The sequence below is a fragment of the Pristis pectinata genome, chromosome 3 (genome assembly GCF_009764475.1).
Source record: "Pristis pectinata isolate sPriPec2 chromosome 3, sPriPec2.1.pri, whole genome shotgun sequence".
NCBI lineage: Eukaryota > Metazoa > Chordata > Chondrichthyes > Rhinopristiformes > Pristidae > Pristis > Pristis pectinata.
This window is the reverse complement of record NC_067407.1, coordinates 76891673-76909556: the sequence shown is the minus strand read 5'-3', so window position 1 is coordinate 76909556 and position 17884 is coordinate 76891673. Positions and strand designations below refer to the sequence as shown.

At 42.7% G+C, this 17884-nt stretch overlaps 1 protein-coding gene across 2 annotated transcripts in view; it reads right to left on the bottom strand.

The window, feature by feature from the left end:
* LOC127568181 (son of sevenless homolog 1) overlaps positions 1-17884 on the bottom strand; it is a 170576-nt gene that overhangs the window by 52287 nt on the left and 100405 nt on the right. For both annotated transcript variants that reach the window (XM_052011631.1, XM_052011632.1), the window contains exons 3-6: positions 13516-13647; positions 10691-10855; positions 4401-4601; positions 732-875 (exon numbers count right to left, since the gene is read on the bottom strand). In XM_052011631.1, the coding sequence (XP_051867591.1) occupies positions 732-875; positions 4401-4601; positions 10691-10855; positions 13516-13647 (642 nt within the window). The remainder of the gene's footprint in view (positions 1-731; positions 876-4400; positions 4602-10690; positions 10856-13515; positions 13648-17884) is intronic.

Genomic DNA, 17884 nt, shown 5'->3' with positions numbered 1-17884 from the left:
TTATGCGTTTTGGAAGAAAAATCATGCTCCTTGCTTAAAAAAAAATCTCTTGACACAGAAAATTTAACCATTAGTGTCACTGACCCTCACTGATTTTTATAGATGCACCATAGAAAACATCCTATCCGGATGCATCATGGCTTGGTATGGCAACTGTTCTGCCGAAGACTTTAAAAATGCAAAGGTGTGGATACAGCACACACAAAAACCAGCCTCCCCTCCAAGGGCTCTGTCTACACTTCTCACTGCCTCAGAAAAGCAGCCAACATAATCAAAGACCCCTCCCACCCCAGACATTCTCTCTTCTCCCTCCTGCCAACTAGGCAGAAGATACAAAAGCCTGAAAGCTCATACCACCAGGCTCAAAGACAGCTTCTATCTCACTGTTTTAAGACTATTGAATGGACCTCTTGTTCGATAAGATGGGCTCCTGACCTCACAATCTATCTTGTCATGGCCTTGCACTTTATCATCTGCCTGTACTGTACTTTCTCAGTAACTGTAACACTATATTCTGCATTCTGTTATTGCTTTTCCCTGTACTATCTTGATGTACTGATGTGGTGAAATGATCTGTATGGATGGCATACAAAACAAAGTTTTTTTTTTAAAACTGTACATGTGACAACAACAAACCAATTATAGGAAATTTGGATCATTACCACCTTTGATGTGATTCAAAAATAATTGTATTGGGCAAGATGTTTTGTGTATTAAATCTCACCACTTACCTCAGCTAAGTCTTCAAAACAGCTTCCCACTAAGGGATGGGGACTACCTTCATCTGTCATTTCCACAGTATCTTCAATTAGGCCCAATAATTTTACAGTCAACTCATGGATATCCACAATACGGCTAAATATAGTTTCTACATCCTATGAAAAGATAATGATAAAACCTTAAGATCCACATAAGAAGCTAAAAATTAACAACACAGCAAGTTTAGGGTTTATTCCCAAATGTTTACACAACAAAGGCCAACTGTATCTGAGTGTGCAAGGCAATGAACAACATTTATGAGGTGGATAGATAGGGTAGGTAGCAAGAATCTTTTTCCAACATCAGGAATGTCTAAGACAAGGGGGCAAATGGGTAGGAGCCGTTAAGGTGATCTGATGAAGAAGCTCCACCCCTCCCCCCCACCACCCACCCACACACACACACACACACACACACAGAGTGTGGTTGGGGAAGTGGTGGAGGCAGATACTCTCACAACATTGAAGCAGCTTCTAAACAAGCACTGGGACGTAGATGTGTGAGACAGTTGGCATGGGCATAGTGGGCAGAAGAGTCAATTTCTGCACTGTATGACACTTTGTGCATAGAGTTGTACAGCTAAGAATCTGAAATAAATCCCAAAGACGGGGTAAATGTTAAATATACAATACATGGTATTCAATTAAACTTATTTTCTTTACAATAATTTGAATGAGCAATCTCCTGTAGAATTTGAGATAAATAAGGTTGTTTACTACATTGCCAAGACTTTTACGAAACATTTAAGCAAAGCACAAATTTGATTAGAGCCTTCTGAAGCAAAGTAACTGAGTGAATAACATGTAGGGGAACATTTGGAAACATCACCCAAAATATAATTAGCTTCAGAGTAAGAACCAAAAAGCAAAACACTGGGATAACAGTAACAAAAAATGCTGGGAACACTAAGGTCAGGCAGCATCTGTGGATAGAGAATAGGGGTTAAGTTTCAGGTTGAAGACCCCTTTGTCAGAACTGAGAAAGAGAGAAATCAAGTTAGTTTTAGGTTACAGAGGAAGTTGGGTGGGGCAAAGAGAGAGAGCGGGGAGAAGACAAAGGGGACCTCTCTGATAGGTTGAGGCCAGGTTTGCTGTGTTAATGGGGAACAGTTGTTAATGGGGCAATTAGAGCATCATAAAGAAATGTGATATGTTGTAAGCAGCAGGTTAGGATGTACTGAAGAAGAGGGGAAAATTTGAGCAAAGATTGACCGGTTCTGATATAGACAATGAAAGTGAGCTGTTGGAAGTTGGAGAATTCAATATTGAGTATGGAAGGCTGCAACGTACGCAGGTAGAAGATGAGGTGCTATTCCTCTAGATATATTGGGCCTCACTGTAACAGTGCAGGACACAACCAATAGATATGACAGAGTGGGAATTGGATGGGGAATTAAAGTGGCTTTAAAGTTGGTACACCCTGACCTCAGTGTTTCCAGCATTTTCAGAATTTTAGCATCTGCAATTTTCATGAATTTCTTTCAATGCGGTAATAATATTCAACTGCAAAGGAAACAAGCTACAGGGGCAGAATGAAATGTTGATCAAATTAAATGGGAGAAACAAATATCTAATAGACCTGTGGATCACCAGTGCAGAAATCAACTTTCTTAAAGTAGGGGGAAAAAAGCAAAATTTAGTTCTACCAGTTGAAAGAAATCTCTTCTAAAACAATGGGGATGACTGTTTTAGCCATTGGTCAATCCCTACAGCCTTGGACAATATTGCAGAAATTCCTCAAAAAAGCTTCTTCCCACAAATTTTTTTGGCTGCTTCGTCGTTCTGCTTATGTTGTGGAGAGCAGGGCTCTTTGCTGCTGAGTCATCAACGTAGAGCTCAATTCACAACTCCTCCAATACTTAAGCAGAACATTTCAATTTGCAACACAATCTGACCAATATCTGAATTTAAGTGATCAAGTAGAATAAAATCCCATATAAATCCCAAGTAATGACCATGTTATAGGTTTAAGGTGCTGGGGAGTAGATATAGAGGAGATGTCGGGTAAGTTTTTTGTACTCAGAGTGGTGAGTGTGTGGAATGGGCTGCCGGAAACTGTGGTGGAGGCTGATACGATAGGGTCTTTCAAGAGACTGTTAGATAGGTACATGGAGCTGAGTAAAATAGAAGGCTATGGACAAGCCTAGTAATTTCTAGGGTAGGGACATGTTCAGCACAGCTTTGTAGGCTGAAGGGCCTGAATTGTGCTGTAATTGTTCTATGTTCTATTAACCAACCAAAAGTTCAGTTATCTTTATTTAGCCTGAATATTGCACAAGAGGCTACATACGAGTGCTGTCAATAAATTCCAATGATCTGAGAACAAATTAACTTGAGGGTAATGTTTGAAATCGGATTAATCCTCTTGCAACAATACCAATCTGCTAGATGTAGCCCAATTAAGAGAAGACTTCTGTTGGTAACATGTCACAGAAATACATGGGGACTCTGGTGCACCAATTTATCTGTTTATCTGGGTTCAATGTCATATTGCATTCTTTTCTGAAGACTTGCCTGGGAAAGAACTGAGAAATTTCACACAAAATTAACATGGTAAGCATCAACTATGGAAGTTCTGAAGAGTTAACATAAATAAATGTTTTTCTTCAAACAAAAGGGAAACAAATTCTGATAGTAAACTTCAGAAAAACAATTCAAAGTTTTCCACATGGGAACAAAGAGCAGCAACACAATTGTCTGCAATAAAAAGAACAGTCAACCTCACTGTTTCCTTTATGAAGAAAAGGTCATGTTGACGAGTTCCTGTTGTCCATTTCTTGTTATTTATGCTGTTGATGACATAATCTTATGGCTGCAGAATTTAACCTAGGAACTTTAAGCTGTAATATTTCGTATTCCATTTTTTGGAAACCCTATTCTAGATGCTCTGCATAATTATTTTTTGTATTCAAAGGGTTTTTTCAGGTTTAAAAAAACATACTTTCAAACTTTTGGAAGCATATCACCATCTAGTGCTAAATAGCAGCAATGCAGTTGTTAACATTCCAAAGTAACAAAAATGTACCGCTTTCATTATTTAAGAGATTTAAAACTTCTAAAATTTAGACAAGAAAAATCTACATCTTAAGATGAGACTTTCAAATGCTAACCTATTAAATACTAAAAGAGGTTTCATTCTTTCTTGACTGTGAAAGAAAATTCTCTGAGCAATTCAGAAACTTTTCTTTGGGAACTTGACCAAAGTTCCCAGTATAATGGCAGTCTTATGTATATACTCATATAAACAGAAGATGCTGGAAACACTCAGGAAGGTCAGGCAGCAGCTGTGGAAAGGGAAACAACATTAATATTTTAGCATCCAAGGTCCTTTCTATTTTTCCCAGTTCTGATGAAGGATCTTGGATCCGAAAAATTAATTGTGTCTCATTGCACAGGTGCTACCTGATTTGCTGAGTGTTTCCTGCATTTTCTGTTTTTATTTCAGATTTCCGGCATCTGCAGTTTTTTTTTATTGATATCCATTACTTGTGTGTATATCTCCTTGCAATCGGCTAAGAAATTAGAAACAGACTTCACGATGCTCTGCTTTTAGGTGTGTTTTGGGCAAAATAAAGGAAGGAAAATGTTAAATTTAAATAGGCAACATATCTGAAAAACATATTCATAAAATTCACAACATACGTTTGAAGAAAACAGTTTTGCATCTGATACAAATGGTTCCCTGAAGACTTTGATGATGAGATTCAATTCTCTTAGATATTGCCGGATCTCAGACATGTACATCTTCACTAAATCATAGTACGCTTGTTCACCAGTGTTAATGGGTTCTTCTTCTATCACACCTAGGTCCTCCTCATCTTGATGGAACATATCCATTAGTACCTGGAAAACATAATTTTTGATTTCAGTTCATGTACTCTGAAGTGAAGAAAACTGATTGCACATGTGGAAGTGTAGCTTTCATTCCTCAGATCTGTGACATTGTCTGCATGTGCTGATAGTACATACTAGAAGAATCTATAGAAAAACAACCATCCGAGTTCCTTTCAGGATGACGTTTGCTGTAACTTCCCTTCAACATGTTAAAAGAAATTTCCACTTTGAAACATATCTGCTTTTTGCTCAGGAGAAGCTAAAGAATGATTAGCATATAAATCCCATCTCAGACACCAGAAAATAAATAACTTTCCAAGTGAACATCTGTCTTTATTCAAATACTGCACCTAAATGTTCATACCATACCAGGATCAGATCCACAGATATAACATGTGGATTAATTTTCTCTTCATCAGATTGGAGACAAAAGAACATTTTCTACAAGACCTTGATGCAAACAAAATGTAGAAAACCACACTGATTAAGTCTGCTTTTGGCTGTTTTCTTCGATCCAAGGTCAATTAATCATACTTATCTTGACAACTGAAGTATTTGTTACCAACAATTCCTCAACTGATGCATCTTCATTACTCAGCATGTTCAAGATATCAGTCCTTTCACTAGAGTACAGGCAATAGACTCCTATGATTCCAGTAAAAATTCCATCTGATGACAAAGGGTAGATTGAAAACCAAGAGAAAAGGGGAATTATAGTCCAAGATTACCCTAGCTTCTTAAAAAAAAGTTGAACAACAAGATTTGAGATTACTAGATGGGCCTGAGATCATCCAATGCCCAGGAAAAGACACAGTCCATCAGGGACACTGAATAATATCTGAACCTGAAGTTTGAACAATTACCTTAATGCAAAGAAGATACAAATCTAAGCTGAAGTGCTCTGGAGAAACTAGTGCTCACTGAGTGGAATGGACCTTACACATCACATAAGAATGACATGAATGAAGGTGGCATGTAGCTGATGGTCTGAAATCATCAATAACAAAACATCTTTTAGAGAGAAAAAAAGTCATTGCTCCTATTTGTGGAATGCTGACATCTGGTAAACCTATTCATTTTCACAAGATGTTAATATGATATTTCAGAGCACCTGAATCTGTAAAGGAAATACAACATGCAAGTAAACAACATTAATTATTGGAGATTCTGTACGCATTTGAACCAAATAAAATAGTTCAAAGTAGAAAATAATTAAAACCTGGATTTCCCTCTTTATCTATTTTTTCCTGAGTGTTGATGCAAGAAGTATGTCATTGATCGCTAAGGTATGCCACAAAATAGAAAGAATTATATACTGGAATGATGCAGCAGGACAAACACTTCCAAACCAAAATAAAAGTCAACAAAAAGCATTTCCATCATTCCCATATTCAACCTCTTCCCATCATCACAACCCAGAAAGGAAAAAAAACCTCACAAATACATTTCCTATAACGATTGATAAAGATAAATTTAGTAGTCTAAAGAAGGAGAAGAGTGTAGAAGTCCAACAAAGTAGATTTCAAAATGGTCATTCAGACAATTCGAGCATCTGAACTGTAAAAATATTTATTATTTTGTATCGGCTGCTACCGCGATGTGAAAGCAAGACACTAGTTGGTGGGCTGCAGAACAAAAACTGATTTATCTTCCCGCCTTGTGCGGGCCTTTTAAGAGGAATGGTTCCCACCCACTGAAAACGGAAATGATGTATGCGCTACGTCATCAAACTTTTCCTGCACGTGGGTTCTCCCTGTCGCTCGGGAAAGACGAAGGCCCAACGCCATCTTGGGCCTCGCCGCTCCGACAATGCGCGACCCAACCGCCGAGCTGGTTCGCTTGCTCAGATGGTGAGTCACAACACAACCACCTCCCCCACCCCCACCCCCCTCAAATTGGCGACACGGTCCCCATGGTTCGCGGGCTGTGCTAGCCATTGCTTAGGAGGTCAGCCTCTGTGTCGCAGTGTTGGGACCTCGACTGGTTGTTGTAGATCTAAATGGGCCGGTTTGAGGCAGTCCGTCGTGAAGACCTCTTCCTTGCCCCCATTGTCCAAAATAAAGGTGGACCCATTATTCCTGATGAACCCAGAACTGCCCCTCGTATGGTCATTGCAAAGGTGCCCGGGGTGTGCCCCTGCAAACGAAAACGAACTTACAGTCTGATAGTTCCTTGGGCTCGCAGGATGGGGCTTGACCATGCCGCGAAGTGGGAATTGGTGCCAAGCTGCCGAGTCTCTCGTGCAGTCTTTGCAGGACTGCCGTGGGTTGTTCCTCTTGGCCCTGAAGGGCGGGTATGAAATCCCCTGGGACGACCAGGGGCGCACCGTACACGAGTTCAGCTGACGAAGCGAGGAGATCTTCCTTAGGGGCAGTGCGTATACCGAGCAGGACCCAAGGCAGTTCGTCGACCCAGTTAGGACCTTTCAGGCGGGCTATCAGGGTTGATTTCAGATGGCAGTGGAAACGTTCCACCAACTCGTTTGATTGAGGGTGGTAGGCCCTGGTGGTGTGCAGCTGCGTCCCTAGCATGTTCGCTAATGCAGACCAGAGGCTGGAGGTAAACTGGGTGCCCCTGTCTGAAGTGAGGTGGGCTGGAACACCAAAATGTGAGATCCAAGTTGTGAGCAGTGCCCGGGCGCAGGAATCAGTCGTGATGTCGGATAGAGGGGTTGCCTCTGGCCACCTCGTGAACCGGTCCATGATGGTAAGGAGGTACCGGGCTCCTCTTGAAACCGGCAGAGGACCAACGAGGTCGACATGGATGTGGTCGAACCTTCTACGGGTAGGCTCGAACTGCTGTGGCGGGACCTTGGTGTGTCGTTGAATTTTTGACGTCTGGCAGTGCGGACAAGTCCTGGCCCACTCACTGACCTGTTTGCGCAGGCCATACCAGATGAACTAGCTGGCAACCAGTCGAACAGTTGATCTGATGGATGGGTGCGTCAACCCGTGTACCGAGGCGAAAACGCGTTTCTGCCAGGCTGCAGGAACTATAGAGCAGGGTTGACCTGTTGCGATGTTGCAAAGGAGGGTCTGCTGACCTGGACCGACTAAGAAATCTTGGAGCTGCAGGCCCGAGACTGCAGTTCTGTAGCTGGGCAGCTCATCGTTGGCTTGCTGTGCGTCAGCCAGGGCCGTGTAGTCGACACCCAGGGACAGGCTGTGGATGGTCGGTCTAGAGAGCGTGTCAGCAATGACATTGTCCTTTCCGGAGACATGTTGGATATCCGTTGTGAGTTCAGAAATGTAGGACAAATGTCACTGCTGATGAGCTGACCAGGGATTGGAGACCTTAGAGAAGGCGAAGGACGAAGGCTTATGGTCAGTGAAAGCGGTGAAAGGCCTGCCTTCTAAAAAGTACCAGCAATGCCGGACTGCCAGGTACAGAGCTAGAAGTTCCTGATCAAAAGCGCTGTATTTCAGTTCGGGTGGTCTAAGGTGCCTGCTGAAAAATGCCAAGGGTTGCCAACGGCCTTCGATTAGTTGTTCCAGTACTCCACCAACCGCGGTGTTGGATGCGTCCACCGTGAGGGCGGTTGGGACGTCTGTCCTAGGGTATACCAGCATCACGGCATCTGCCAGGGCGTCCTTGGCCTTAACGAAGGCAGCTGCAGCGTCGTCGTTCCAGGCGATGTCCTTGCCAGACATCAGCGAGAACAAGGGGTGCATGATACGGGCTGCTGCAGGGATAAACCGATGGTAAAAGTTGACTATCCCCAGGAATTCCTGAAGGCCTTTGACCTTATTGCGACGGGCAAAATGGTGGATAGCGTCTACCTTGGTGGGTAGGGGTGTTGCTCCTTTGCTGGTGATTCTGTGGCCGAGGAAATCGATAGAGTCAAGTCCGAATTGGCACTTGGCCGGGTTGATAGTGAGGCCAAAATCATGGAGACGGGAGTACAGTTGGCGGAGGTGGGAAAGGTGTTCTTGGTGGTCACGGCTGGTGATTAGTATGTCATCTAAGTAAATGAACATGAAATCCAGGTCTCGGCCTACCGCGTCCATCAGCCGCTGGAAAGTCTGCGCGGTGTTCTTAAGGCCGAACGGCAATCGAAGGAATTCGAAGAGGCCGAATGGAGTGATAAGCAGAGTTTTGGGGACGTCGTCAGGGTGGACCGGGATTTGGTGATATCCCCGGACGAGGTCCACCTTGGAGAAGATGTGGGCCCCATGTAGGTTCGCTGCAAAGTCCTGGATGTGAGGGATGGGGTAGCGGTCCGGGGTGGTGGCGTCATTCAGCCTGTGGTAGTCGCTGCGGGGCCTCCACCCGCCGGTGGCTTTGGGGACCATGTGTAGGGGGAGGCCCAGGGGCTGTCTGACCTGCGAACGATCCCCAGCTCCTCCATGTGGCAGAACTCTTCCTTTGCCAGGCGGAGCTTGTCTGGAGGTAGTCGTCGTGCTCGGGCATGAAGGGGTGGCCCTGTGGTAATGATGTGGTGCTGCACCCCGTGTTTGGGCATCAAATTTGTAAAATGAGGTGCCAAAACTGATGGGAACTCAAGCTAGGAGCTTGGTGAACTCGTTGCCAGACAGGGAAACGGAGTCCAGGCGCAGGGCTGGTAGTATGGCTTCTCCCGGGGGTAGGTTTGGAAAGTTCTGGAGTACACTAGCCGCTTGCCTCACAGGTCAACTAACAGGCTGTGGGCCCAAAGGAAATCGGCTCCCAGGAGTGGCCGGACGATGGCGGCAAGGGTAAAGTTCCAGGTAAAACGGCTGTCGCTGAATTGTAATTGAACTGTACGGGTACCGAAAGTCAGTATCGTTGTGCTGTTTGCGGCATTGAGTACAGGACCCTGTTGCCTGTTACAAGTGTCGCGGCCGGTCGGGGGCAAAATACTGACCTCTGCTCCAGTATCGACGAGGAAGCAACGCTCGGACTGCTTGTCCCAAACGAATAGGAGGTTGTGCTGGCGGCCAGCCGTCACAGCCATCAACAGTGGCTGGCCCTGGCGTTTCCCTGAAACTTGCAGGGTGGGCGGCATCGACGGGCCTCCGTGCCCCACCTCTGATGGTAGAAACACAGCTGGTCGCCAGTGTCGTCGTCTGTTTCTGGGGTGTGGTCGCTCAGTTGCTGGGACTGGTTTAGGTAGGCGTTGGGCTCGCGGCCTGGCGATTTGGCCAACGGATGACCTGCTCTCGTGTTTGGCCTTCCACAGGACATCTGCCTGGGCAGCTACCTCACATGGGTTGCTGAAACCGGTGTCAGCCAACAGCAGGTGAATGTCATTGGGTAGTTGTTCGAGGAAGGCCTGTTCGAACATTAGGCAGGGCTTGTGTCCCTCAGCCAAGGCCAGCATCTCGTTCATTAGGGCCAATGGGGATCTGTCCCCCAGGCCGTCGAGATGAAGCAGGCAGGCGGCGCGCTCACGACGGGAGAGGCCGAAGGCCCGAATCAGAAGGTCTTTGAAAGCCGGGTACTTATCCTCCTCCGGAGGAGACTGGATGAAGTCTCCGACCTGGGTGGCTGTCTCCTGGTCCAGAGAGCTGACCACGTGGTACTACTTTGTGGAGTCGGAGGCGATCTGTTGAAGTTGGAATTGTGCTTCAGCCTGGTCAAACCAGACGCTGGGCCGAAGCGTCCAAAAGGTGGGCAGCTTGAGTGCCACTGTGTTGGCTGCTGCGTTGTTGTCCATTGTGCGGGTCCAAAATCTGTTTGGACCGTCGGGGTCACCAATGTAGCGGCGGCTACCACGATGTGAAAGCAAGACACTAGTCGGTGGGCTGCAGAACAAAAACTGATTTATCTTCCCGCCTTGTGTGGGCCTTTTAAGAGGAACGGTTCCCGCCCACCGAAAACGGAAATGACGTATGCACTACGTCATCAAACTTTTCCCACGCACGGGTTCTCCCCGTCGCTTGGGGAAGATGAAGGCCCAACACCATCTTGGGCCTCGCCACTCCGACGACGCGCGACCCAACCGCCAAGCCGGTTTGCTTGCTGGGACGGTGAGTCGCTACAATTTATTAAATAGTAAAGCTTTACAAAAGTCTCTGGTATTCCAGTGAAGCTAAAGTCTCCTTTTAGGTCCAAGGGAAGAGTAAATATAACTATTGGTGAAGCAGCTTCTAAGTTCTTTAAAAAGAGTGTTTTCTTACCTTATCAGCACACATTGCTACTTTAATGTCCTGTTGGGTAATTTCGTAGTGCCGTATATTTCGCACATAATTGCCTGCCAGCTTAAGTATGTCAGCAGATATGTATTCTAACACTGCAACGATGTAAACAGAAACTTGATGGTCAACTTTGTATCCAAGAACTTCCTGCAGAGAAATGAAAGAATACCATCCATCAATTACTGGTCTTGAAAGAATAGACAAATTGCCAACTGTCTTTTCTCAAATCAGAGCAAAGTTGGAATGGATCCGAAGTTCAGATATGATGAGAAACAAGAGCAAGGTGCTTGATGAAGGGTCTCGACCCAAAACGTCAACTGTTTATTTCCCTCCATTGATGCTGCCTGACATTTAGTTCCTCCAGCATTGTGTGTGTGTTAGGCCATAAACAATGACTAAGCTTCAGGCATTTGATCCCAAAGTACCACCCCAATGACATTTTGATAATCATTGCCATCAAACTCCTTTGAACTTTGTTAAATATCTCTGATAGTAAAGAGATTTTAAATAGCTTAAATAGACTGAATAATTAAAATAGGCCAAGTTGTTTAAAAAAATGAATTTGCTTAAATCAGCTTTTAAACTGCTAGAAATTAATACAGTAACAAAAGGTAAAAAGATTAGACAAACTAAGCACAGACCTGCATTAACAAATATTAATGACTCCATTCAAATAATGGGGTTGCAGTTCTTATGCTAGCTATCCTTGGCACATCTGGCAGCTTAACTGAATAGGTTAGTGCTCCATTCCTGGACACAAGTGCAAAATGGGAGGTTAGATGCTCTGGCTTTTGACTCCAGCTCGTTTCTGACTTCAGCATTGTAACGTGCAGGGGTTGAAATCAGGCACGAGCTGACCTGTGAGGTTGACGGCACTGCTGGTGGTGTACATTTTGGCCTATTATTCAGTGAGATACTTTTTCTTCTGGAAATATACTAACAGACTTTAATAATTCAAAAAGATGAAATGTTGGCATAACAAGCCACCAAAAGGTCAATATAGTAAACTGAGATTAAAAATAATGGGATATATTAAAGAAATTGAATTAGAGCAAAATGTAATTGTTTTTATGACTCAGTCTTAATAAAGAAAGTAAACATACAGAAATAAATATTAACCACAGGAATTACACAAACCAAAGTCATGATAGACACTCCAACACAATGAGGTAAGCACCAATTAATAGAACAGTGCGTCATTAAATTAAAAACAAGACATCAAGCAAATTAATGAAATTAAACAGCAGCATGCATGCCAATGAATTAATAAAATTGAAGCAGCCTGCTGCCCCACTGAATTAACAAATGAATACAGTAGCAGAGACTCCCAAATTAAATGGAAAAACAAACAGCAAAAATCATTAGAAACACTAATAATCAATCAGGTCATTCAAGTCTCAGTGAGAGAACTCTAGCCTCAGTGTCAAAAGTTTATGGGTTCATACTCCTTTCTGTGGCCTTGAGTATGATACTAAGCTGACACACTAATGCAGTACTGAAGGAATGCTACACTAGCAACAGTTATTTAGATGTGACCAGTTCAAAGTGCCATTAGATTTCTGTAGCATATGTTGAGAATTCCAACAGCATGTAACTAAGATACTAGGAAGGCAAGATTTGATAAGTTGATAGGCACGTGGCCTATCCCAGTGCTGGGAAAAGGGGTATTTCAGGTGTCCGATCCCTTGATAAGATGTTTGTATAAAAGCTCTGCCTTAAGGGAATCAAATGAAGACATTAATAAGGTATGTTTTTGCCCTGCCTGAAAACATGAATGAAATAGAACATAGAACAATTACAGCACAATTCAGGCCCTTCGGCCCACAAAGCTGTGCTGAACATGTCCCTACCCTAGAAATTACTAGGCTTTGTCAAATTGTCAAAGAGAACATAGGTCTCCTGCTCCAACTTTGTGGATAACTTATTGGAAAGATGAAACCATCAGGAATTGGTCACAAACTCTACTCCTTAGCCATCAATTACCTGAAGTTGAACCAGAATGATCCCAACCTTGGTGACACGAGATCCTAAAATGAGCTTCAAACCTCAATTCTGAGCTACTTCTAGGACGCCCTACTTGTACCATTGGCCAAATCACCTGCATCTAAAGCCCTCATTCATGACTATTACCTGCAGGCATCACTATTTTCTACTTCTGTCTGGCCTCTGATCTACTGAGCAGAGCTGAAGAAGTGCTGAGAGATTAAGTGATGAGAGAGGAAGACAAAGGGACTTGGTACTGATGAGGCCAAAATCAGATAAAGGATAATGCACCCCCCTGTAATTGAGTAATGGGCTTTGTTAACCCTATGGTTAAATTAAATGATGGTTTCTAATCCAGACAAAATAATAAAAAAACAGCAATTTTTTTTGTCAGAGTATTTGTCATTTACAATAATGCATGCATGTTGGCAAGTTGTGCAAGACTTTTACTTTGGCCACGTTCTCGGATAAAATTCACATTTGAACCAGAATCAATTAATAGTTTGAATACATTTAAACATAAGCCAAAGAACATCAATCAAAAGCAACTTATAGTCATATGGTAAAGGGCTCCACCAATTTTTAAAAGCTGAAGAAAGGTACAGAAACGACAACCTGCTGCTAAGGAATGAATTTAGGATCCAAGTTTCAGAACAGTTCAATTATTCTGCAACATAAGGCAGAATTTTCAATAATTATATCCTGTCGTTCAGTGAATATTACACCCACATGCAGCATACACAGATGGTTTCTTCATTCATTAATAAAATTTAACCTTCATTAAAATGGCAGCATTTTGCTAAATTTACTTATTTAAGACTTACCTTCAGAAGAGGATGAATCTTATCAACAGGCAACAAAAGGGGACTTCTACGTTTGCGTTTTTCTATGGCAGATTGAGCATCTGCTATGGCCCACTTGTCAATTGGATGTGGAAATGATTTCTGCACCCGTTCCTAATGGATAATTTTTTTAAAAATTTGTTATCTGTGAAATCGATGGCCAGTTGCACAACACAGTAACTTATTAACAAATTCCAATCTTACCAGCTTTTCACTTAAAATCCTGAGTTTAGAATGTTAACACCCACCACAATCAGACTGCAAATTTTTTAAACTAGGAAATCTGCTGTCAGTCCACATTACTTCTGTCTGCACTGTTAAGTATTTGTGAGCAATCAGGTGCCATAGTTAATCTGATAATATTAATGGACAGGAGCAACATTTTAAATAACTTTCCATCGTGCACAATTTCTTTTCATTCATTCCAATTTCTTGTCCAATTCTCTTTTCTACCGTACACACCTGCCTTTATTTGATACCACTACTTATCCTTTTCTCAGCATAACAAAGTTGGTTGATTACCAATATGCATCTATTCCATCTCTGGTGAGAATTCTCAAAGATATGAAAATTGCCTTGATCAGAAGAATTGACCAAATTGAAAATGAAGAAAAAGACAGAAGGGGAAGGGTGGGGTGCATGGAACACTCCCAAGACCTATGAGAATAAATTACGAACTGCTACCAAACTCAGCATTGACCTTTTGGGAAGTAGTTTTACATGCAATATCTCTTCCATTGTAAGAATTGATATCAATGCTGGTTTGTTTTTGTTTGTTACAAAAGCAAAGAAAGAAGTGGCTGAAGGTCAATAAGAATTTATACAAAAAAAACTGACAAATTTACTATTCATAGTAAGTCTCATAACTGTACGAGCTCAGTACAACTCTGAAATTACCGATGTAGTCACAAATGGTTGACACAGCCTACCTTGCCAAACATAATCCACAAATAAAAAGAGATAAACCAGCTATTATGTAGGAGATTAAATTGGACTACATATCCTGAAATTAAATCCTGATGGGAAATTAAAGAAGAATGCATGTGCGAGAGTCACAGTGATTAAATGGAAAATAAAACAGCACAAGAGTAAGTATTTTAGATGCAATTTTCATTTAAATAATCAGACACCAGAGCTGTGAATGACTTCAGATATATGGAGCTTATAGCAAGAGGAAGAAGTCATGTGCATTGGAAAGATCCAAGTCTCAAAGAAACAAAATCATAAATGATTTTTATTTAAGCAGCAGATAACCCAGGCAAGGATGGAGTCAGGCAATATACTGGAGACAGAAATAGGTGGAGAGGATACATTACCTAAAGATCATCTTGGGATCGAATATGAAACCAAGATTAATAACAGTCTGGTTCAGTCTCAGATAATTTCCAAAAGGGATGGGGAGTAGAGTTCATGGTGGAATACAAACAGTAAATATTAGGAATATTCAGGTCAGGCAGCATTTGTAGAGAGAGGAATATTTCAAGTCAATGACCCATCATCAGAACTGGAAAAGTGAGATAACAGGCATGTTTTAATTTGAAATGAGAGGGAGGGGTAAGGAAGACAAAAGGGAATATGTGTAACATGGTTATAGAGTCACAGGAGTCATAGAGAAATATAGCATGGAACAAGCCCTTTAACCCACTGAAACCATCAAGCATCAATTTTCACGCTAATCCTACCCAAACCTATTTTATTCTCCCCATATTCCCATCAACTCCTCCCCAGATTCTACCACTAGGAGCAATTTACAATCAACCTGGACATTTTTGGAAGGTGGGAGGAAACCAGAGCACCCAAAGGAAGCCAACATCGTCAACGGGAGAACATGCAAACTCTGTTGACAGCAACGGAAGTCACAATTACATGGAAGCGATAGCAGGGTGGAAATTGACAATAAAGGTAATGAAAATGTCAGGTTCTGTAACAGTGCAGTAAGCAACACCGATACAGTCATCAATGAACCAGATTAAAAAAAAGTGAGGAAGGGGGACAGAGTAGGAATGAAACTAAGACTGTCCCACATTTCATACAAAAAAAAGGCATAGGTTTGACTCATTAAGGTTCCTACATCTTCGATTTAGAGAAAGTGAGAAGAGTTAAATAAGTAATTGTTCAATGTAAGAATGGGTTCAGCCAGCAAATGAGGGTGATGGTGGAAGGGTTCTGACTGGGTTCCATTCAAAGAAGTGAAGGATCTTCAGGCCATCCAGATGTGGGATGGAGATAAAGGAGGATTAAATATCCTTGGTGAAGACGTGATGATGAGCATCAAGAAACTGAAGAAGGGTACTGGGTGTCATGGACCCCAGTGGGAAGCAACTGAAAAAAAGGAGAAAGAATATAATTAAGGATGGAAGAATCAGTGTGTCTACTATGCCACTGTTGCTTGGAAGATTTTCCAAGAACATTAGGTCACTGACCATCTGGGAGACAATGATCTGATGTTAAGTGGTGGGGTACAGCATTATGGGAAATGAAAAGGTGTCCGAAGGCTGATGGTGAGCCTCTGCAAAGCAAAAGCCAATTCACCAAATCACAAAAGCACTGTCATCAAACTTGCTGACAACGACAATGTCTGAGTTGGTCCTTAGTGACCCAAATATTACAGGTTCTGAGGTGGGATGGTTAGAGTAAGTGCAGAAGAAAAATTGAGACAGTCAGTGATATTTCAACAGTCTGTGATCTAAAGAGAATAAGGGTCCTAAAGGTGGGATCAAGCTGGATCAGGATTTCTGAATACCAAGGGGCCACAGTCTGAGGTGAAGATTTCTAGCCAAGGAAATGGGCATGGACGTGAAGCCAGCAAAAGAAGAGTTCAACATCACATTGGGCTCAGAATTAATTAAAATGCAGATGTAGGGAGTTGAAGCCAAGGCCTTTGCTGAGGACTGATCATTTGAAATCAGCGAGATCAGAAGGGATAGTGAAAACAGAGTATTCCATGATGACTATTTCCATTTTCAATATACTTCGGTGGGTATTTGTAAGCACAATGATAATTTAGATACAGTAGAAGGGCCGAGAGACAAATTGGCGAAATATTGACCAGTATCACAAAGCATGTTGATGAAGAAAGAGCAGTGGATGTAGTGCACATGGATTTTAGTAAGGCATTTGATAAGGTTCCTCATGGAAGGCTCATTCAGAAAGTCGAGGCATGGGATCCAGGGAAACTTAGCTGTGTGGATTCAGAATTGGCTTGCCCATAGAAGACAGAGGGTGGTGGTAGATGGAGCATATTCTGCCTGGAGGTTGGTGACCAGTGGTGTTCCACAGTATCTGTTCTGGGACTCCTGCTCTTTGTGATTTTATAAATGACTTGGATGAGGATGTGGAAGGGTGGTTTAGTAAGTTTGCTGATGACATGAAGGTTGGTGGTGTTGTGGATAGTGTAGAAGGTTGCTGTAAGTTACAACAAGACATTGATAGGATGCAGGCCAGGGCTGAGAAGTGGCAGATGGAGTTCAACCTGGAAAACTGTGAAGTTATACACTTTGGAAGATCGAATTTGAAGGCAGGATACAAGGTTAATGGCAGGACTCTTAGCAGTGTGGAGGAACAGAGGGATCTTGGGGTCCACACCCATAGATTCCTCAAGGTTGCCATGCAGGTTGATAAGGTTGTTAAGAAGGCGTATGGTGTGTTGGCCTTCAATAGACAGGGTATTGAGTTCAAGAGCTGCGAGGTAATGTTGCAGGTCTATAAAACTCCGGTTAGACCATACTTGGAGTATAGTTTTCAGTTCTGGTCACCTCATAATAAGAAGAATGTGGAAGCTTTAGAGAGGGTGCAGAGGAGATTTACCAGGATGTTGCCCGGATTCGAGAGCATGTCTTATGGGGATAGGTTGAGTGAGCTAGGGCTTCTCTGGAGAGAAGGAGGATGAGAGGAGACTTGATAGAGGTGTATGAGATGATAAGATGTATAGATCAAGTGGACAGTCAGAGACTTTTTCCCAGGGCGTCAATGGCTAACACGAGGGGACATAATTTTAAGGTAATTGGAGGTAGGTATTGGGGGGGGATATCAGAGGCAAGTCTTTTTTGTTTACACACAGAGAGTGATGGGTGCATGGAACGCACTGCCAGCAGAGGTGGGGGAGGCAGATACATTAGGGACATTTAAGAGATTCTTAGATAGGCACATGAATGATAGGAAAATGGAGGGCTATGTGGGAGGGAAGGGTTAGATAGAGCTGAATAAAATGTCAGCACAACATTGTGGGCTGAAGGGCCTGTACTGTGCTGTAATGTTCTATAGTCTATCATTAGGCCACATGTGGAACTGATGCCGTATTTTTAGAAGCTGTTGATGAGATATTAATCAGTGGAAGAGGACGAGAAGCCAC